Source organism: Dicentrarchus labrax, unplaced genomic scaffold (genome assembly GCF_905237075.1).
Source record: "Dicentrarchus labrax unplaced genomic scaffold, dlabrax2021, whole genome shotgun sequence".
In the NCBI taxonomy this organism is placed as follows: domain Eukaryota; kingdom Metazoa; phylum Chordata; class Actinopteri; family Moronidae; genus Dicentrarchus; species Dicentrarchus labrax.
This window is the reverse complement of record NW_026136723.1, coordinates 16,835,849-16,858,632: the sequence shown is the minus strand read 5'-3', so window position 1 is coordinate 16,858,632 and position 22,784 is coordinate 16,835,849. Positions and strand designations below refer to the sequence as shown.

Genomic DNA, 22,784 nt, shown 5'->3' with positions numbered 1-22,784 from the left:
TGTCCGGTTGGTAACCACAGCAATCATTTCAATGCAAAGTTGCTTCTCTTTTGTAATGGATGAGAATGGGTTAAGTGTATGAAGGAAATTGTACCTCCTTTAAGTGATCCAGTGAAATGTCTTTTGAGGCACTAAAAACACGGCCAATGACACACTAATACAACTCTACACTGCTGACCTTTGCTTGCCGACCACTGTGATATTCTCATCCACTTGGCATCTTCCCAAAAGTTCAAACACTGTACGTCCTCGACTGCCAGCACCATTGTGCACGCAGAAAGGAACATAAGTGTTGGCCCACAGTTCCACCTGTTTCAGCTGTTTTGGCCATTAGGTCCAATCAGTGCTATCGTCTCCCTTTCCTGTCATGGGAAAATGGTTGTGGCCTCTGGAACAATCCCCCCCACCCCCACCCCCCAACACACAAACACTTGACCAGTGGCCAAAGGGTGGGGATGTCTGTGGGGACAACCCGTAATGCTTTCTTAGTTACTCCATGTACGTACAGCTGCCAGTACATGTGCAACGGGAAATGTTCGACCTCCCAAAAAGGAAGAGGGGATACATTTCCTCAATGACCCTTCTACATGATGCTCCCAATACTTATAAAAACAAAAATTCACATTCCTCAAGGAGCCCCTGCCAACACTCATCATACATCATCAGGATGGCTGACAGTCAACTTCTTGACCTTTAACGAGGAAATATGTTTGGATCTCTGTGCTGTCTTACAAAAATAAGGAAGCACAGAGGAACTGTGCAAGCCAAAGTAGCTGGAAAAAGTGATTGCACGGGGAATAATTACAGTAATATTCACCAAGCATGGGAATAAACCATTAAAGTCAGGAAATCAGCTTGTCAGATTAGGTGGTATGTTCCCATTAAAGCACTTTTTTTGTACAGCATTCCTCAGCACGCCCCGATGGTTGGAACGCTTTCAAGAATGTCATAATTAAATCTAGACATTACAGCATTTAAATAAACAGCAGAAAAAAAAAACTATTAAAATTCAATAAACAGACACCATTTCCACAAATGTTCATTTTTATTCAAATCACCGCAACAATTCCAAATGAAACCAGATGGGTCATGTTGGAGAACAGAGGCACAGAAATTTAATTTTGGCAACACAGTGAAGATAAAGAATATGAAGAGCAGAACACGCCATTACTTTTAGTTTGGTATTGTGCTCATTGAACTGAGCCTGTCATCCGACGATAGGGTTGATAAGGGACCCCATCACGCCTCCTTCACATACATCCTCACAGCGACCACGTCTCCCATTATGCATTTCTGTGGGAAAAGAGGAGATCGGGCGTGAAGAGCAAAAGAGGTGCAGTTGTAAAAGACAGGTGGAGATAGATTCCTGCATGTGTTTTGAGTCTAGGTAAGAATTTAGGCTGCAGCTCATCATGCAGAGGTAAATTCTTACATAACTCATAATGTGTGTATAATCTTTCTAGGGTTAATCAGTGTGTTCCTATTGGAGAGCCTGTCTGACTTTATCCTTTACAGAATTCTCTTAATGTCTTATGATGTAACTGTACTCTTCCTCAGGGGATACTTTGGGGGGGGTTGTCTTTGTTTCTACTACCTTACATTGCGCCACCAATGTTACTGTAGGATTTCCTGCAGTACAATGACATTTTAATTCGTTATTTTTACCTATACATGCATGTTTGCTCTCTCAAGTGGAATATGGGAGTTTACAAATCAGGATTTAGACAAAACACAATAACTGATCATGAACATATTACTTTTACATACATCAAAGCAAACGTGAAAAGATGCTGATTTGCTGATTTAAGAAAAAAGGAGTAAAAATTTAAGGATGCTTTTACGTGATGAAGTACTTTTGCACAAACTAATAAAATGTATTTAAAAAAGGTGCCTTAAAGTTGGTTGTTATTATTAAAATTAAAAATAAATAAATAAAAAAAAGTCAGGAGAAACTGAATCCTTACCGCTATCAATTTCCCATCTGCAATCTCCCTCTCAATATTCGTCTCTTTGCCATCCCAGCTCTGTTTCTGCACGAGTTTTCCGTTTTCCAGAGTCACCACGGTCTGCAGGGCACAGAACAGAGACAAGCCGTTAATTCCAGAACAGGAAAAAAAAAAAAAAAAAAAAAAAAAGACCCCCCCCAGGATTTATTTTGTTTTCTGCCCTCAGACCACACTAACCCTTGTCTTCCTATCGTCAGCGGTCGTCTCCTCGAATGGCTCGTTGAGCTTGAACTTGATTTCAGTAGTTTTGAAGGTGCTCTGAGACTTCATGCATACCATCCCTTGCTCGTCCACGGTCACTACCAAATTGGGCTTGGTCCGATTCCCCACCTGCCGGGTCGCAAAACCCACACCTGCAGAGTGGGAAGGGCAAGATCAGCAGAATGCATTAAATATAACGCACTTATGGTTCAAATACACCTGAAAGCTCCGTTTTTAATGTGTAACTAGACCATTAAAGCAATCAGATCAGTCAGGTAACTGGACCAGATTGCAGATTGCAGCCAATGTTACATTAAAAAAAAATAAAAAGTTAGCATAAGTTGCATTAAATTAATTAGCAGCTGACAGCCTGGGGCTTTAAGCACACACTATCCTACCAATCGCCTTCATGTAGTCGTCAAAGTTGTCGCTGGAAATCATCTTCCACGTCCCAACAAACTTCTCAACCATCTTTGCAAGTTTTTTTTCTGGGTGCGATATCCTCAACAACAAAAAACAACAACAACGACCCTGTGGAGTGACTCCGGATTCAACTCTCTTGCAGTGTGGGAACAGACTCGTTTTTAAAGGGCCAGCCCGGCATCCAGCGACGCAGCGGGAGCCAATCACGGCCTGCGACGTCACATAATGGAACGTTGAAATCCCGCCTCTAGCCTCACTGGCTAATAGCATCTGTGACTGAATGGGGATTTCTCATAAAGGGGGGGTTTAATTGTGTTTTCATAATAATTGTCATATCTTCATTGGTGTTTTTTTGTTTATATTCTGAGCTCAATTGGCACCTGCATGATAAATGTCAACATATTGTTAATTTAACCATGTTATCATGCAACAACTACATATGAGTTGTAATACAGTCAAAGCCTCATGGGAGGTGTGGTGGGTGATTAATAATCATTATTTATTAATCACACTCCCCTGGGATTATGAATGGTTATAAATAAAGGTTAATCACAATAATTATACATCTGTTATAAGCCATTAAACACATTTATGTTGCAAGGTTGGAAATATTTATTTCTACAAACATGCAGACAATCTACGATAAAACGAATACAACCTGATGATGATTAAAACCCTTTGTTAATGATTTATTAACATTCATATTGCAAACTTAATGGTTGGTTTAAAGGGGTAAGAATCATTATCTTTTAGTAATGGATTAGTAACATTTATGTCTGTATTATTGTAAAAGTTAGAATGGCTTATAATTAAGAAAAAAAAAGGCACAAATGAATTATTAACAAATTAAGACATTAGTTACAACATGTAAAACATTTTACAGAGGGTGACCCATTAGGTGGTGGTAGCAATTTTACTTGCCAGTATAGTAGAAGACATTAAAGTTCTTTAGCTTAGAATATGAATGCCAAACCCCATCAGGAAAATGCTTCAGCTAATCTGGAAAACTGATGAAAATACATTTTCTTTGTGAAAACGTGGATGTAATAATAACCCATCCATGGAGAAAAGCCATTAAGTTATGGATGCTAATGACACAGTGGGTAGCTAACAGGGGGGACAGGATTTCAGTGATCTGTGACTGGGTGAAAGGGTTTGTTTTCTTTTTTTTCAGCAGGGCTACATTTAAAACTCTGTGCCAAATTACATTTAAGCCTGCTGTGTCAAAGGTTGTAGCTTGCATAATGTTCTCTCTAATGCTGGAATGGTCTCTTTTATCAGTAAAATGGCACATTATGCAAGGACACACCATGACCCTGTACTGATCACAGCACGTTTTTTAGCAGTTAAAGCATTTCAATTGATGTATTTAATACGGAGTAAATAAGCATAGCTGATGGGGCTAATTTCAAACCTATTTCCCCTTAAGAGGGTGCATTGCTGTTGCAGTTTGATTGTAATAAAGTCTGTGTTGACAGTAGAAATCTGGTAGGATTTCATCCTTAAATTTGTGTGATTCAAGGGGAGGAACTCACTCAATACCGTGCGCGTCCAAATTACGTCACATCACTGGAGAGTAGCTTAAGTGAATCAAAGGTCAATTCACACCAGAACCGGCCCGTTTAAATGAAATACTTTTATTATAAACATCCAACAACACACTGATACGTACAGATAAATTCAACACATTTAACATGATGATCGTTATTTTTTCGCTGCTGCCTGTGGATCCTTGGCTGTGCACCGTGACTGAAATGCACTCAGCATCTCCTTGCTGGTCAAATTTGCTCCTTTCATCACCAGCCTCTCTCCATCAACTGTAACGGAGAAAGACAAAAGACACAATGACGTGACTCATAAAGACACAATACTGATCTCTCTGTATAAAGGAGTACAAGAAGGCAAAAAAAAAAAAAAGGTGGAAAGTTAACTCTGAACAGAAGTCAAGTAACACACAATGGGCAGCAGATGCATAACATTCTGCTGACCTATGGCAGACATCTCTACTTCTGGTAAGTATTTGAGTCATTGTGTGTGAGCGATACTTATTGTGAAATATCATGTGTATGCTAGGTGTTGTGACGCACGTACAGAGCCAGCCTTTTTCTGTGTCTAATGAACAAGCTCTTTTCCCCAATAACACCCACCGGTACACCACAGTGGTTTCTCTGCATCAAGTTCATTTACGTATAGATCGCCTCTCAACCTCGACATATCTCAAGGGAAGCTTTTAAAGACTTGGAGCCGACTGCAACTAAAAATTAAAAACAACCACACAGGTTTGCTTCATGGGGATAAGACACATCTCCAGTGGATTAAAACAATGGCAGCGCAAAACTCCAGCCACAATCACAATGTAAAATATATCTTCTCCCACACATTTGAATGTGGTTAGGTAATACTTACGGTAAGTAACATCCACTACAGGTTCAGATTTGTCATGTTTCACCATGGTTACAACCTCACAGTTCCTGTTGGTAGCTCTGGCCTTCTCTGAGCCCACCAAGACGAGGAACTCCCTGTGGGACAACAACAAACACAAGAGCATATTGAAAAGATTACTTACATTACAGCAGTGACGCAAAGGAACAGTTATTAAAAGTACCTTTTTCTGCTACTTTACACTTTGTAATGGAGTTTTTTTTTTAAGAAGCAGAGAGGAACACTTCTTCATCTCCTGCATTACAGGTAGTAGACACGGTGCTTGTTCACATATAGGGCTCACATCATGCATCAGTATAACATTTTTCACCAATACTAAAATCTTTTTATTCTTATTTTAGACTCTATGGTTGCAAACATTGTGACATAAAGCAGGAAACTCGGGAGTATTAATAATTGCTGCATTCCACTTAGGTCCTGTTATTGTGTGTGCTGGTTCAGTGTTAATAAGACAAAACGTCTGCTGTGCAACTATTGACAGTGTGTAACCAGTCCATTCAGGGCGTCTGCAGATAACAATAAGCTCAATGCCCTACACACACACACACACACACACACCCCTGCATTCCACCAACACAGGTGTTTTCACTTATTTTGCCTGATTAGGCCTCACCTGAGGACTGTGGGTGGGAAAGGTTACACCTTAATTATTCTTATTTGTTCATGAAATTTAAAATGAAAGATCTTCATATAATATGCCTTTTTCACAGGAGCCACTTCGACGTGTAATAGTCGGGTAAACACCAGTGCTTCCAATGATACTTGTGTTGCATTCAAGTCAGACAGAGACAGCGTGCTGTTACTGTGCATGTTGGCTCAGTGGGAAGGCTCTGCTACACTAAATGGAACTGGACCTTAATTAATAGTTAGCTATTAATATAATAGGTAACACCTGTGTTTACCCTACTGTTTCATGTCAAACTGGCTGCTGTGAAAAAGCTCTATTCTAACATAGTTCAGCTCACCTGAGCGAAATAATGAGCTAAAATTAAAGTGAAAACACCTGTGTACGTGTTTTAAATCAATTATATTACAGCTTTTCTTTCAGTTTCAGGCCAAAATATTGAAGAAGTTTGGACACATTTCAGACAAACCGTGTCCTATACGTCCATGGAAATAATGGAAGAGGGATATCCTTATGTCGTGGGTATTTAATATGTTATACCACAGACCATAACAAGTTATTAGCTCATTAAAATACAGTTTAAAGTAGTTAATATAACGTTAATGATCTTGTGTTGGCTGCTGTTCGGATGCACTGTCGCTAACGGTCGCCTCGTTGTCAAGTAACGGCTTTAAATCAAACGTCCAGTGACAGAAAACGACTCTCCGACACAACGAGACATTAAACACACACTTCTTACCGTGTGGACCGGACATTAGACTCAAACGGAGAAAACTGAATCGCTATTTTCTTCACAGCCTTCAGCACCACGGTCGCTTTACTGGGAGCCGCCATGTTTTCTGTTGTGACCTCCGGTGTGAGGGAACTTGTCGCCTCTCTTGTCGGCCACTAGAGGGCGCCAGAGGATAAAGAACTGACCAGCGCTGACTGGGAAATGGATGCAATAAGGTACAAAAGTGTCATTAATTGGCACATATAGAGATGAATTAGTCATGCAGGACTAATATATGTAGAATTCTGTGATGATAATGATAAATTAGGTTATAATCTTTATACCTTTTCATTAGTTTAATCTATTTTTAATTCCTCTGCTACTTGTTTTTTTTTAGTGATTTGTATTTTAAACCTCCATCTACATGGTTTCATAAACCTCTAAGCCATTTAAAAATATGTGTTTCTTCCTTTAAAATCCTTCAAAATTCCTTGATAGCATTTGATTTGCATCTTGTATTTGCTCTTGGTCCATAGGGAAGGGCAGTAGTGTTGGGGCTTCTGCCGGTGTCAGTGATGTACAACCATATTCCTGCTCTCTCCTATAATGTCAGGTGTATGTAAGCACACCGTGATAGTATAATAACAACGCTAGTAGTAAGATAACCGGTCTTTATATAGGAATTTTACAATACAACACAGTTGTAGTGGTGCGTAAACAGCCTAATCTCGTTCACAATGACGTGGCAAAGCTCATTAAAGCAAACTCACAGGGAAACCGACTGTGGCACTTTCCTGTAATCATCTGACAAACGATGTCACAGAGCAGAATTACGTTAGCAGAGAACGAGTGGGGGGGGTCTGTCAAGCACTAAGTCAATAAAGGAGGTGCTGCTCTCCAAATAGACAATCAAACAGACACATCTCATAATCAAATAGATGAGGATGGGCAAATGGTCCCCAGCTACTGCTGCTTCCTGCACTCAGCAGATGAAAAAAGGTCAAAAGCCTGTCAGGGTATAAAAAGTCAGAAATGGAAATGCATTTGAATTTTGACTGCGTTAGCACTTCAGTCAAATCTAATCAGGGCATAAATTGCTTCTGTGAAATAAATAAGTGTCTGTGTGTAATGGAGGAGTTCGCGGCATCAAATCAAAACAACAATTATGCACTTTTTGTGAGGGAGGGTTGTCATATTTAATTTTCACAGTGGAGAGCATATCTCTGTGTGTATGTGTGTGTGTGTTTATCTCTGCAGTAAAAGTTAGTGTATATAAGAAATATATCACTCTTTAAATTACTCGTTTGAAAAAGACTCTCCAGAAAAATGAGAGAAAACACTGTATACTAATCACCTCATCTACCCATTTTGTAAAAAAAATAAACAAAAAAAAAAACTTGAGCATTGCGTTTGCACTTCCCTGACCTCTGGTCAGTATAGCTGGGTATTTATAGCCACGCTCTTTTTTGGGGCGTGTGAATAACAAATGTGTTATTCTCAGATCAGCACACCCAAGCTTGTACAATTTATCCTAACTTAAGCATGCCTCCAGTCTCTTTCCTGAACGGCCGACAATCTGACCCAGCCTGTGACAGTTGGACAGTGAAAGCACGGGGCTCTAAATATAGACATACGGCTACTGAGAGACAGAAGCATTTCCTATACACTACCCACACCCACACACACACACAGATACTTCTTAAGTTATTGTACAGTGAGTCCAGTAATAAGAAAGCGGGGGAAGAGGGCGCTCCGAAACAATGAATGCTCAAGGGGATGGTTGACCTCAAAGAAAATAGTAGTATTGTTTTAAGCAGGGTGATAAATTATGAAACACATGACATAATTAGATACACTGGTGTCCTTTTTAAAGCTAAAACACAATACTATAGCCATAACAGTATAACATGTTTCAATGTGTCACAACACTGTCAGTTTAAGAGTTCAAATATTATCTGACATTCATAATTTGGGTGACACCCAGTTTAGGTGTGAGTATTGAGTATAGAAGCTGTGATATTCTCAGCATTAAACATGAAGCAGCTGCTCCTGGTGAACAAACAGGGGAAAGATTGTAACAATGTATGTGAGAACACTCAAGAGTTCTCTTGGAAAATACCGGTGCATTTACTGTTAGAAGAAAGGTATTTCCCCCTGGAGACTGATACACAGTGTGCAAGGAAGTTGGTAGCACTGTATTCATGACTCCAGTCACTATTCGGTTTCTGCATCTCTGAGGAGCTCCTCAGGGTCTCCCCAGGAACATAAATTCCCAGTATCACTGAATATTACTGATAGACTTTGAATTATATTTCTCACGTATGTTGTGATTATTTCTAGATGTGAAATATAACCAAACATATTGGTCATAAATCATAGATTCATTATCAGTAAAAACACAAATGTCATCTGTTGAGCTCCTCGAGGCAATCTGTTCTGTTTAAAGCTGCTGCTGTGAAATACTATAAATGTCTGTTATTGTTTTTATTCTATATATGTACATATTACGTGTGTTTCCTATTGTCATTTATTTTTATTTTGTTTGTATTTCACCAAATCATGTTGTAATTAGTTCCTTTCCTTTCCTTTAGGCCTATCTCTTTTTAAGTTGACAGGAGGATAATTATCTTGTTTATACTGTTGTACACATGGACAAATAAAAAAATCTATAACTAAACTATTGTCTTACACATTCTTTGGTTTCATATTAATATCTCCAAATAATTTCTCCTACGGGGATGAATGAAGGTACATCTTATCTTAAACCCTATATATATATAATAAAATATTAGAATTAAAATGTATACTAAATTATGTGCCAGTAAATAAGGCTCACCCACACATAATTATTTCTATATATCTATCCCTTGATGCAGTGGTTCTCAACCTGGGGTCCAGGGACCCTGAGAGGTCCTTGAAGGGTTTCAAGCGGTGCCCAGAAAATGGTGAATATTTTACTTTATTATTTAACTTTGATTAAAAGTAAGCTCAATCAGGGGATGTATGAAAGTGACTGTTCTTCCTTTACAGTATAGACAGTGATGGAATAACTAAATCAAATCAGATGAAGATCTGTGAGACTACATCTTATTAAAAACAGGTCTGCAGCCTGATGTGTATCAGTTAACATTAAGATTAACACCATCATCTGTGGGCATTCTCAATGATGTATTTCTAGCTTGTGGGGGCAATAAAATTCAGCTCAAAAACAACTTGAATCACATCTCCTAAAAAAGTCCCCATGTGAACTACACTTCCCATGAAGCACCGCAGCCGCAGCTCTCAGGGTCTCCTCCTCCTCCTCCTCCTCCCAGCAGCGTCCTGCCTGGCGGAGCTCGCAGCGGAGCAGATGAACAGCTCCGTGTCTCTCGCGTCTAGAAAAATGTGCGCAGGGTGAAGAAGGAGTAGCAGCTCTGTGTCTCTGTAGCCTCCACACACACACACACACATACACCGCTGACACTTCTCTGCGGCAGCACTGCGAGCTTCACGAGGAGGACGGGCGAAACACACACTCAACCACTTTCTGCCGCTGAATGCTGATTTCTAGCGGATAGTGCTCCTTTCGCTGGTAAGCGCTCGTTTTCTTATCTTCTACATCTGTGCGTAAAAGTTCTTGTTTGGTTATCCTAACAGTGCTGCACCGGGCTGAGGATGTGTGTGTGTGTGTGTGTGTGTGTGTGTGTGTGTGTGTGTGTGTGTGTGTGTGTGTGTGTGTGTGTGTGTGTGTGTGTGTGTGTGTTAGGAGGGAAACTTCACTGACAGACAGACAGCAGGCTATAGTTGTGACTGACTGCGGCAGCCTCAGTGGTCGCAGTGAAGCCAAATTTGAGTAGCGGTGACAGTAGAGGCGGAACACGGGACTTGTTGCCTTAAACTAAAACATTTCTTGTTTCCGGTTCATATTCAACACTGACACTTGGATATTTTGGAAGCAGTTGTCTCTCTCTCTCTCTCTCTCTCTCTCTCTCTCTCTCTCTCTCTCTCTCTCTCTCTCTCATCTGCCTTCTTTATTTAATATTGGCTTGTAGTCTTCTGTCCATCTCTCCAAGCTGCTGCATCAGGTTCATCTTAAAGGGAAGCTGACAATATATTGCTTAAAAACATATAGGTGACAAACCTTAATATCCAGTAATATTAATGGACTTATATCTGTTTATTATCGCCTTGTCTAAAGCGTGTGTATTCATACAGGAAATTAGATATATTTTGACCTTCTTCTTCTTCTTCTTCTTCTTCATATGTGCATTTTAAAGACTCATCACATCATTTATGGGAAACTGGTCAATCTTTATCTTTAAGTGAAATAGACCTGTACTTGTGTGTGAGATGCTAATCACCTTCCCCCATTCTGACACATGGACTGGTTTTAGTCACAGGCATGCTAGCCCACACACACACACACACACACACACACACACACACACACACACACACACATTATACCATAAACGGTATGTTTGTTTGTTGCAAAGCCCTCTGGGTTATCCTCAGACATGCATAAACAGCACTGTCCTCACTGACACGGAGAAGTGTACGCAGCCTCTCCCCTCTAAATGCATGCACACGAGCAAACACACGTAACACGTAAGGTGAAGCACACACACACACACACACACACACACACACACACACACACACACACACACTTGTTCACACATTGTACATCCACCTTCCTCTGTAATTGTAAATATGAAGTTCCTCTCTGCTGACCTGCCAAATAAATAAACACCCCTTTTCACACTCTGTCAGTTCTCCTTGAGCTCTCCCTTTCTACCCCCCCCAACTCTCTTCCACACACACACACACACACACACACACACACACACACAGTAGAAACCCCCTCCCTCAGTCTGTGTTGATGCTGTTGAATAGGAACTGTTGGCAGGCCATCTACCCTGCAGCAGCCTGCCTTTCACAGAAGTTGACATTCACTTCAGCAAACACAATTTGCACGTTGTTTTAGCTTCCCTTTACTTTCAGTGAACTTCCTTCTGTTACATGCTTAAACATTAATGAAATGGCATCTTTTTATAGGAACCTGGTAAATTAGTACCCGGCACAACCATGTTTTGAAGCCTGAATCTTTAACCAAAGTCTAAACTGAGTGCAATGTTCTTTTTTTTGTGCTTAAATAAACCCCCCCAAATCCTCACCTTACTTTGTTTTCATGTCATTGTAATGCGTTTGGAAGAAAGTAGCTGGCAGGCTTCTTTGCAGCTTATAAAACGCACATGTCAGGGTCAGAGCTGGATGTCAGTGTACAACTAAATCTCTGTCACTCTATAAGAGATTGAGTGTGTAGCGGTGAATGTAAGAGGACAGCGGCATGGCAAATGCTTTGTGACAGTTTTAACTTTGGAGTATTCATAGCATGCCGCTAATGCTGGTATTTGGATGGAGACGAGGCCGCGTACGTGCAGCTGTTGCGCGAAAAGAAGGGAGATGAGTGAGGAGCAAAAAGGGCCGAGAGCGATCACCGAGGAGTTTACCGAACCACACCAACAAGTAGAGTTTGTATTGGGTTGATATGGGGGAGCCTTTTGTTCACACACCCCTTCCCTGAAAGGATCGCACTCAAGCTGTCCAAACATTTTCTCATCCAGCTCGGATAGGAGGGTCTAGCCACATCCACACTGAGCTCCGCTGAATCTGAAAGAGCTGCTTATGTTGTCTGCCTCAACTAAAGGTTCCTATGGAGAATGGGGAGTTAGTTCAATGGGACTGAAGCCAGAAGCTGCTTAGCTTAGCTTAGCTTAGCTTAGCATAAAGGCTCGACATTTGTGAAACCGCTAGCTTGGCTCTACCTACCCGCACCTTTAACACTAATGAACACATTATATGTTGTTTGTTTATCCGTACAGAACAGAAAGCGTAAAAGCAACAAGTGGCGTCTTTTGTCAAGCAATCAGCAGAAACAGGAAGTCACTGCTCCAGGCCAACAAACAGTCCGACACGTACCACCACCACCCGTAAAACTCAGCATGACCTATTGAGCTGACAGATATTAGAGGGGTGTCAATCCTCTCCTAATGTAACATACATATTAAGTGTATTTCCCCAGGTATCAAACTCTTCCTATAAGTGTTTGTCAGTTGCTTTCAGGAAATGTTTTAGAGCAAAACTATTCAAATTGGGGTTTTTTTAACCTCACCAGGCCTGTTCAATCCCATGTGTCGGCTTTTGAGTCACAACACCTCGTGGTTAAATTACTTTGTGGAAAGTCATTTGCATGACCTGAACTGTTCTCTATTCAGGAGGGGTGAGGCTGAACAGCTGCCTGTAATTCTGCACTCATTAAGACTGGTCCTAATGTGTCTGATGGAGAACACAGTGATGTTGCTATGTGCTGCGGGCCTGGAGGTCCTGCTGCTGAAAGGAGAAAAGCATAATCGCACTCTGTCTGACTGCTGTGAAAGTAGAGTTTCATCATAGGCTGTCAAGATGTCGTTTAGCAGACTACACACATTTCACACTCACTTAGGCTTTAACAAGCAAGAACCCCATCCCCATCATTGGTAGGCAAACAGTGGAGTGTTTGGCTCTGCCCTCCAGGTTTTGCAATTACCCTGCACGCCCTGTTTTTACACCCCTGTCCATCTGAGACACACACCTCTGGGGATTGGACTGAGGGTTGAGTCTGGAGGAAGCATGCGTTGATGTGACTACCAAGGATTTTTTTTGTTAAAAGCCAAGCTTGCTTTGGATTGAGCAGGATTCTGAATGTGAAAATGGAAAATACTGTTGTTTTTTTTTTTCTTTCATTGATCTGGAACAGAGCGAAAGCGAAATTATTTTCCATTTAGATCTAGTTCCATGCTGTGCTGGTCAGGAGGGGATATTTACAGATTTGAATTTCTGTGTTTTTATGTTATTAGCTGCCAAACTACATGTCTTTCATGGTCATAACAAAACCCATACAATGTGTTCCAAGTTGGCTTCTGCTTTATTTTCACATTACAGCTGATGTTTTGTTTTTAAAATGTGAGTTCTCACCTTATATGTGTGGTTCTAAAAGGAAAGAGGAAATAGCTCATGCAGACCAAAATCATTTAGCAGTCGCACTGTGGTCTAGGGGTGCCTCTGTGGGCAACTGCAAACTGACAAGGAAACACCCATTTGTGTTTCTGTGTAGCTATAATGAACATTTACAAGCATTACATAAATGCAGCGCGATGAGCTACGCCAACAAGGTCTCTGACTCCACTCCCACCTCTGGGTGTACACCACACGCATGTATTAAAGTGATTTTTAATTTAAGGCCCCACTGAGCTGCACTCAGGTTGTGCTATATTTCGCTATGATTTAAGGGCTTGATCATCATTAGCAGGATTTGGCGTCTTTTAGATTCAGCCCTTTCATTAAGTGTGACAGCATGGAGTGATGCTCATTTATCTTCAATCTGTAATCTTGCCATATGAGGTCTGTCATTTTTGAAAGCAAGACGAGCTCACTGCCGGTGGAGAAACGATCATTAACTTTGCACTTATTTGCTCTAGTCGAATTAGTCTCTGCAAAAGCCTTGTCTGCTCTGCTTGTAAAGATTACGGGGTTCAGTGAAACAGGGATTGAAGCAGAGATTAAGCAAGAAAGAAGCACTTAAATGGAGGGTATGACAGAAGCAGAGAATAAAAAATGAGATAGCACTTCTAATAATAAAAACAGCATATTGATCTACAGTGCATCAGTTCGGTCACTGGTGCTCCTCTCTGTCTCCTCAACACTATTGACCCTTGCAGGATTGATTTTTCATTTGTTCTGTACAGTGTAAAGGGCACTTGTTATGCTTTTTGAAATCCCATTTGTGGTAGTTATTAGAGCACCCAAAGCGCCTCTCCTGCAAGTACACAATCTTCAAAGGGTGCACTCGACAGAGTTAACGGATATTCAACAGGTTTACAGCAGTGTTCAGCTCAGAAATGCAAATTCCCGCAGTGAAACCAGCACAGGTTGAGAAAGATAGATGAGAAATGTCTTTTTTCACACCTTGGTAAGATCAGTAAATGCTCCTAGCAGCTTGTTTAAGACAGGGGAACTACCTAATGTGCTGCTGAGCTAAAATGTTACATTAGTTAATCAATGATGGATCGAATTGTTGAACCATGATGAATCTCTTCTCTGACAAAATGCGGAGCTTCAGACTTTGGAAAGATTTATCATCCAGGAGGAGACTTTGTAGTGGAGATAAGCGTTTTACTTCATCACTTTGATGTTATTAAATACATTTAATTTCAGTACAGGGAGTGCTGTCAGATCCATATATTACTTCAAATACCTGTCTATTCTCTGTGTTTATGGGGCGTAAGAAAGTGATCACCTTTTTTTTTTTTAAACGTGTGTGTTTGCGTGTGCGCGTGTGTGTGAGAAACTTCACTAATAGCAATAGGCAACACCTTTTGAGGTAAGAAACAGCTGAGCTCATTATGTAAACATACCAAGCTGAGGAATGCTAAATCTCGTGTGAGTGTGAGTGTGCGTGTTCGCATGTGTGTGTCTTTTTCAAGCAACACGTCACACATTGTTGAAGACAGACTTGTTTGTCCTGACGTACAGTAGTTGGAATCCTGCCTGATCTCACCCTGAAACACACACACTTAGCAGCCAAAAGACACAAAGTGCTAACTGACACACAGCACACATGCACCCACAGGTTAGTCAAAAAAAAAAAAAAAAAAAAAAAAAAGTACAAGTCTGACAGACACACATGCATAACTTAGGAGTCTGTCCAATCTCAAACACCTACACAGATGCAAAACTTACCCAAACACACTCTCCTACACATCAGTTTCCACTTACACACACATTACACGATTGTTTACGTCTTTCATACATACAGTACACAGACCCAAACACTGTTATCAACTCAAGGTGGCCCTTAGCAATTTTCTCAAGGATAACAGTGTGTTTCAGCATGTATTCCACAGTTCTGCTACTCTGTGTTTGTGAGTGTGTTCAGATTCTCTCTCTCTCTACGCTCCAGCACAGAAACAGACTTCAGCTCTGTGCTGCTGCGTGACAGAGCAAAAGAGAGAGAGAGAGAGAGAGAGAGAGGGTAGAGGGAGAGTGTGGAGTGTTCAAGGCAAGTAAACACCGCGGATGCGATTAACTGAGATTGCCTTGGGGAAGCTCTAATGGGAAATCAGAGTCCCTCTTCCCAGGAATTGTGGGTAACACAGGTTGTTATGTATTCACTCCCTGATGTTAGAAGCTGCTCTGAGAGAGAGAGGGGACAGGGTTGAGGAATTTGAAATGACTTGTATTCTGCTACGCTGTCATTGACTTCTTGTGTAAGAAACAATTAAAGCTTTATCAAATGGTCTTCATCAACATAGAAAGCTAGTAAGTAACTCTTGAGTCAGCCATTCAGTCTTAAAGAAATAGTTTTTGGGGGAATTCTTACACGCATTTCCTTTTCTTCTTAGATGTAATGAATGATACCAGTCTCCTGTCTGTATGCTAAATATGAAGCTACATCCAGGAGACAGTTAGCTTAGCTATAGCTCCATCTGACAACTGAGCAAACTCCATCTGTGAAGAAATGCAGAAATGAATGAAAAATGAAGAAATAAGTGGACTTTGAGCTGTGACTGAAATGCCAAGAAAGAATCCTGAAAAGTATTTTCGTGCGTGCGTCTGGTTTGTAGCCATGCAGGTAGCTTTAGATGGGTTTTATCTGCTGAGATGCTGAGATCTGTCTGTGAGATGTCTGTCGCCAACCCAACACAATGGAGGTAAATGGAATTTTTGTTATGGCCCTCAAAGCAAAAAAATTACATTTGAAAAACTCACTAGGAACATTGGTTTCCATACTCCTCTTAGAAAACATAAAACCTACGTGTCCCTTGCTTTGGTGTCCAAAACATTTTAAACTCCAGAAGACTGATGGGCTCTGCGGTGCTTTTACACATCTTTTATTCAAGTTCTACTAATCCCAGGTCCGTGTTAGACTCTTGTTTTGCACTGCTTGTTCACTGCTATCATGGGCTGCTTTCTGCTGCTATTGTTGCCTCTTGCTCTTCAATGCAAATGGAGTGATGCCAAGGACTGGGAGGGGACGAGTAACAACACCCTATGTACCAGAAGCAATGCGGTTTATGGGAAGTGGGGTTTTATTTTTGATACACGCAACTAATGCAACTCACAACACCTTTAAGTGCCCGAAAATGCGCCGTGCATGCGTCGTGTAAAAACACAGCTATGAGATTAGGGTACTCAAATGATCAACTGCATGCAGGGTGCAGTGGAGGGGTGAGGTGAGGTGATGGACAGGCGACATGGGTGAACAGAGTGTGTATAGACCGTCCCTTGTCCTCGGTGTAAAGTGCTGCTGATGCAGCAGACGTTCACACACAGTCACACACTGCAGGGGTGGATGCTGTAATGTTACCCAAGGGGAGGATCCCCGTCTCACACTCTGCTGGCTAAAGCACTGCAGGGAGGGTTCACACACATACGTACATGCACATTAAGCACTCACATACAGCACACACAAAGGTCTGCATACACGTACGCCTTATCTGTATTCTGGGCAGCCTACTCGTTGTTGTTTTTTGTCTTTGTGAGAACAATATCTGTTTCCTTGTGTAAGATCCTTTTTCTGTCTACCTTTCTGTTGGACTCACCTGTGTGGTTTTCTGCATATACACTCAAGCCTTTGCCCTTGTCTGCATCTCTGTGTGTGTCTCTCCCTTAGCAAATTTGCCTACATAAACAATCCAGTTTTTCTAGAAAATAGCAAGCAAGTAATCATTTTTTTGAGAGAAATGCACAATACAGTAAAGCAGTGTTCTGTCAATGTTAATAAAGTCATCATGTGTTTGTGGGGTCAGGTGTTTGACATCATGTGTTTTGGAGAAAAACAGAATATCTGTTCATGGACAGTTTATAACTGGAGCTGAATGGGGGTCATTGGGGACATGATGAAAAGACAAAGAGATGATTGTTGGTGGGCTTTCTGACATCTCTCTGTGTGTATATTTTGTATTTGTCTAACATGCGTGCACTTGTGTGTGTGTGTGTGCGGCCCATGTTTATTCCATCCAGCGAGGCACATATCAGCTGATAGTGTGGTGAAGTGTGAGATTCTGTGCTCTACAGGGTGGTTGTTTGCTCTGTATGAAGGATGGGATGGCCATCGGATTGACTGCCATCCATCACCAAGGACCTCAGGCTGCCTGACACCATTTTACACCTTCTTTCTCTCTATCCATCTGTGTCTGTCGTTCCCCCCTTTCTCCCCCTCCTCTTTCTTTATTTCTTTGGCCATATCTGATATGAGTTTATTCCATTTTCTCTCCAGTCTGCCTTATTTTTCTCACATCCTTTTCTTTCTCCACCTGTCCCTCCTCTTCTCATCTTGTCTTACATGCTGCATACCTGCTCCTCTCTAACCTTCTGTCACCATGTTTCACACTTATTCACGTTTCCCCTTTATCTGTCTCCTTTCTATTCCTCTTTTTATACTTATCACCCCTCTCCTCTATTGTTGCACTCTCTTACCACATTCTCTGTCTCTCAATGTCTGAAAACGTGCATCCCTGCAACTGGCATCAAAGTTAAGCAGAGGCAGTCGTGTACACACACACACACACACACAAAGACAGTCTGTCCTGCTTACAATTAAAGCGTACCTCCCTCTTCCCTTTTCCCAAGCAGGCTCATAATAGGAAATGCCCCCTTTATCTCTACGGGCACCGGCGTATTAATATAAGCCGTAGACAAACAAGGTGTGGGTACATGCTCTGCTATGTGTGCACTCTGATAAAATGCAATAGTACAGGGCTGAAATTACATGGCCAGCCATTTCAAACTGTTTTTCCCAAGTGTTTTGTGCTCGTCAGTGTAGTAATGTGGTGAGAGAATGTGAAGAACAGACAGGTGACAAAAGAAAAGTGAGAAACGTGGGAAGTTAACTGAAAGGTAGAGCTCTCCTGGGTCAAACGTTTGGTTTTTAAAAGTGATTTGGTTTAATTCGCTCTCTGTGCCATTCAGAGTAAGGCTGCAACTAATGATTATTTTCCATTATTGATTAATGTATTCTTTCTTCTTTGATTAACTGCAGTCTATAAAATGAAAATTGTGATATTTTCTCACCATTTTCCAGGGGCCCGAGGTAACATCTTCAAATAACTTGTCCTTTGAGAAAGTCCTGGTAGCTACAGGGTGGGTGGGTGCGCACTGGATGTGACGCACTGGCTCCCATAGAGCTTCCTCTATTTTGGACTCTGCTTTTGATACAGTCACCATTCTTCATCAGTTCTGACTCTCTCAGTCTCTCTGACTGTGATATAATGTCAATAACAATCTTGTCACAGGTGGTAAGGTCACTTGTATCAAATATCTTGTGTTTGTGGGTTGATAATCGATGACACTTCCTTACACCCGAGGTCAGGGATTTTCTGACATTAATTTAACTTTCCTTCACTAAGGAACCAAGAAATCTGCCACCGACTATGAAAGAAAGATAAAGTAACTTCCTGATATTTTTGGTCTTTTTATTCGTCTCTTTGACCGCTGAGCTCGCGTCAACATTAGCAATAAAGGAAGTGATCAGATATGATTTAACTGCGTGGCCTTAGAGTGTACGGTTGTATGAAGCCATTATCTGGCTGGTACAGAGGAGATGAGTGGCTAGTTTTATTAAATTTTCTCTGGAGAGTAGCCTTTAGCCTGATTGCAAATGACTGTTTACTGCAGGGACAGTATTTGTTAATGGACTATGGGGCATTATGTCACCAGAGAGCATGATGTGTGTGTGTGTGTGTGTGTGTGTGTGTGTGTGTGTGGTGTGGGAGGATGAGAGCCGTCGAAGACAGTGTGTGTTTGTGTGGTCGAGTCTGAATGCAACAATTTGCAACATGAGAGTTGAAGGAAAGCTTGATGAGGATGCAATTATAGCCATTAGGACTGTGTGCACATTTTCCTTTGAAATTAGGGGGATTGCCTACTGATATTCAGCAAGTCATCTAGGGAATTTACTCTCCGTCTCCCTGTTTTTCCACACTCCATTCTCCTCCTTCCTTTCTCCGTCTATGTCACTGCTGAGCTCTTTGAATAGGCTTCTTGTTTGGGTCCGCTGGCTGCTGGTAAATATGCTTCGCTATCCAGGAGCAGACAATGGCAATGTCAAAACGTAAAGGAAAGGAGGGAAGAAAAAAAAAGAGGGAGATACGAAGAGAGAGTGACACAGACAGAGAATTAGACAGAGGGAGTTCTGAATGAATGAGTAAATAGATTTGGAGGAAGATGTTTGAGCCAAGTGGGAGAACAAAGAGTTGATTGTTGAGGTAAGTTTGGGGCCTTTCAGTTCCCGGACAGTCAGTCCCTGATGTTTTTCTTAGATTCCCTGATGAAACATTAGAGGGGTTGAGCACGTTCACTATGCTAACAGTCGCACTCCACGCTGTCCATCAAGAAAATGTAGTTTTATTTACTGAAAGAACTGTATAAAGTATAATTTTTAAATGTGTGTGTTAAACCAATACTTAAATAAGGCCTTGAATGATTGCTCAGATTGGTGTTATAAGTAACTAATGTCTTTGTGAATGATTAATAAATCATTTATTGATGCATTATTGGTAAAGTAATAATAAGCAACTCAAGAAAACTATTTTGTCAGGCAGTGAAAAATGCCTTTAGCCAGAGTTCATCCTTTCTCTTTGGTAATAATGCATTATTACCAGTATCCATTAATAAATGCTTCATGAGTTGTTAATAAAGGGATTGCGCTCCAGGTCATCTGAGGCTATTTTTTCAGACAGTAAGTGGTCATATGATCCAGTCAAGCATAGCCTGGCAACCTGAAAGCTGCTCCCATTAACTGTTTACAACTGATCAATTAAGCTTTAGTAAATAATGTAGTAAAGCGATTAGTTAGAACTTATTCTTTCACATTTTTTAATTTGAATAAGGCGAAGTTAGTGTACGCCTGCTTGTGTTTAGACAGCATTTGACATTTGAGTACTTTGGCCTCTTTTTCTTTTTCAATGAACAAAGGGAAGCAGATATGTTCCTCAAAGGAAGGCATGCAAATATGTTTTGTTTTGGTACGGGAACTGAAGCTCCTGTGTCAGCACTAGTTTAAATTAAGACCCAGCCTCGGATACAGTAGCAGAAACCACTTCTCGACTAATAGTCTGCAATCATTTTGATAAACAATTAAATCAATTTTTAAAGTAAAAATGGCCCCACCCTGTCACAAGTGAGGATTGGCTGCTTTCTTTTTTTCTGTGAGAGTAACCTGAACATATTTGAGTTTTTGGACTGTTTGAGCAAAACCTGCCCTCTAATGCAAACATACAGCTAAAAACTGACTACTGCATCTACACTCATCTTTGTCAAATACTTATATTTTTTTACTTGTGTACATTTTAGAGGGGGTTGTGAAGAGAACACTCTTGGCCCAGGGAGTAGCATGTTTGAAAAAAATGCCTATAAGGCTTAAATGCTTAAGTTGCATTGCGGAAGCTGCACCTCTTCTTGTATTGCAAGAGTGACAGTTTTGACAAGAGGAAGAAAAAGAGGGAGGGGAAGATGAAAGTGGTTTACCTTCCAGCTTCGGGTAAAGGAAGGGATCCGAGTGCCAGAGAGGGGGAGAGAGGGAGAGAGGGAGGGATGGACATTTTTAAAAGAGAGAGACGTGAGCTTGTAGAGACCCACCACAGCAGGGTGCCCTGCTGAGCTGTAGTGAACGGCAACATAAAAAGGGTTTGAACCTGAGCCAGGCCCCTGAGCTTTTCTGCAAATACTGAGGGAACAAGGAGAGGAGAGAAAAAAGGAGAGGAAATGATGGGAGGAGAGAAAAGTTAGAGAAAATGGAGGATTAGAAGGGAGGGGTGAAGATGAAAAGAGGAGCAAGGAGACAAGAAGTGAGGAGGAGAGTGGAAAATAGGAAAGGACAGGGGAGATGAGAGAAAAGTGGAACCCTGTGTAGTGAAGTGAAGAAAAGTGGTTTCCAGAGAGTTCTTTCAAGTCGACAAGCATGGAATAGATGGCCGATTTCTACCTTTTTTGACTCTCCGGCATACTTTCTTTTTATATTTAACAGCACACATTATTTGTACGTATGGGGAGACGCGTACATGAAGCCTCCCATAGTGGATGTGAGGGCACAAATGTTTATGAAAGCCTCCTACTTTAGGTGCACGATTGGATATGACTGAGAAATGAATTCTGTCTCTGGATCCAGAGGAATGTAAGAAGGATGGAGCAGACGATAGGGGAAGAAACGGAGAGGAGGAGGTGGAGAAGGAGGAGGAAGAATATGGGGAAATAAGCCAATGGAAACTCTCAGACAGACTAGGAAGTGACAGCAGGAAATCCCAGTTGTAATCAGTCCTACTTGATGCTGATTCACTAGACATAACAGACATAGCATTCTTAGCACTCAGATGTAAAATGTTTCCATCTATGATACCCTTGTAGCCAATTTTCCTAATCCTGAAGGGAGGAATGTAATCCTTTATAGTTTTTGGAAATTTGGATCATCTGTAAAATCTCAAAGCATCAATGAAATGTGTTTGGCAGTGAATGAATGTCTGATTAGAAAACTGGATCCTTGTGTTTGGCTCTAGGGAAGGCCAGACTGAAATCCAGCTCAGTCTCAACAACTATTGTTGGATTGCTATTAAATTTAGCACAGACATTCATGGTCCCCAGAGGCTGAATCCTACTGACTTTCATGACCTATTGACTTTTCCTCTTGCGCCACCATGAGGTTGACATTTATGGCTTTTAGACTAGTAGACTATTACATGAATTGCCATAAAATCTGGTGCAAACATTCATGTTCCCCTCAGGATAAATTGTTAAAACTTTGGTGATCCCCTGAATTTTTCTCTAGCAGCATCATCAGGTCAAAATGTAAATCTTTCATATACTAATATTATTATATAATAAATAGTATGGTAGATTTTCAGACATACATTTACTGTATACCTGAAAAGCTCATTCTTATATTTACTGTCATTTGTGTTTAATACTAATTAGAAAATGTTAGCATGCTAAAACACTGAATTAAGACGGTGAACCTGGTAAACATTACATCTGCATGCCATTGTAAGCATGTTAGCATGCTGATGTTAGTATTTAGCTAAAAGCATGGCTGCAATTATAGATTATTGTCTTGTTTACTGTTGCAACTAAGGATAATTTTAATAATGGATTGATTTGCAGATTATTTTTTTGATTAATCAATTTGGCTATAAAATAAACCCCAAAGATATTTAGTTATATTACATATCATACATAGATACATCAAAACATTTGAACCAGCTAAATGTCTTGCATCTCTGCTTGAATAATGACCGAAATCATTAATCAATCAATCAGAGTAGCCACTGATTTGTTTTTGTTTCTCTGTTTGACTAAAAGATAT

At 40.8% G+C, this 22,784-nt stretch overlaps 3 protein-coding genes across 3 annotated transcripts in view; 1 reads left to right on the top strand and 2 right to left on the bottom strand.

Moving 5' to 3' along the window:
- Positions 1–1,026: 1,026 nt before the first annotated feature.
- fabp4a (fatty acid binding protein 4a) lies at positions 1,027–2,793 on the bottom strand. The gene is made up of 4 exons (XM_051391430.1): positions 2,606–2,793; positions 2,184–2,359; positions 1,965–2,066; positions 1,027–1,293 (listed from the first exon to the last, which is right to left on the bottom strand). The coding sequence occupies exons 1-4, from the start codon at positions 2,676–2,678 to the stop codon at positions 1,240–1,242; spliced, it is 405 nt and encodes a 134-aa protein (XP_051247390.1). The 5' UTR covers positions 2,679–2,793; the 3' UTR covers positions 1,027–1,239.
- Positions 2,794–4,251: 1,458 nt separating this feature from the next.
- mrpl53 (mitochondrial ribosomal protein L53) lies at positions 4,252–6,596 on the bottom strand. Its single transcript, XM_051391439.1, has 3 exons — positions 6,437–6,596; positions 5,037–5,149; positions 4,252–4,447 (listed from the first exon to the last, which is right to left on the bottom strand). The coding sequence occupies exons 1-3, from the start codon at positions 6,529–6,531 to the stop codon at positions 4,335–4,337; spliced, it is 321 nt and encodes a 106-aa protein (XP_051247399.1). The 5' UTR covers positions 6,532–6,596; the 3' UTR covers positions 4,252–4,334.
- A 3,122-nt stretch (positions 6,597–9,718) lies between these two features.
- Positions 9,719–22,784, top strand: part of pag1 (phosphoprotein membrane anchor with glycosphingolipid microdomains 1) — a 48,532-nt gene continuing 35,466 nt past the window's right edge. The window contains exon 1 of the mRNA XM_051391404.1: positions 9,719–9,980. The gene's annotated coding sequence lies outside the window, so the exon portion shown is untranslated. The remainder of the gene's footprint in view (positions 9,981–22,784) is intronic.

Excerpts from the sequence above, each read along its gene's own strand:
- fabp4a (XM_051391430.1), bottom strand. The coding sequence starts at position 2,678 with ATGGTTGAGAAGTTTGTTGGGACGTGGAAGATGATTTCCAGCGACAAC. Across the intron at positions 2,360-2,605 it reads CGACTACATGAAGGCGATTG|GTGTGGGTTTTGCGACCCGG; the intron begins GTAGGATAGTGT and ends CCCACTCTGCAG. Across the intron at positions 1,294-1,964 it reads CAGATGGGAAATTGATAGCG|AAATGCATAATGGGAGACGT; the intron begins GTAAGGATTCAG and ends CTTTTCCCACAG.
- mrpl53 (XM_051391439.1), bottom strand. The coding sequence starts at position 6,531 with ATGGCGGCTCCCAGTAAAGCGACCGTGGTGCTGAAGGCTGTGAAGAAA. Across the intron at positions 5,150-6,436 it reads TCTAATGTCCGGTCCACACG|GGAGTTCCTCGTCTTGGTGG; the intron begins GTAAGAAGTGTG and ends GTTGTCCCACAG. Across the intron at positions 4,448-5,036 it reads TGTAGTGGATGTTACTTACC|TTGATGGAGAGAGGCTGGTG; the intron begins GTAAGTATTACC and ends TCTCCGTTACAG.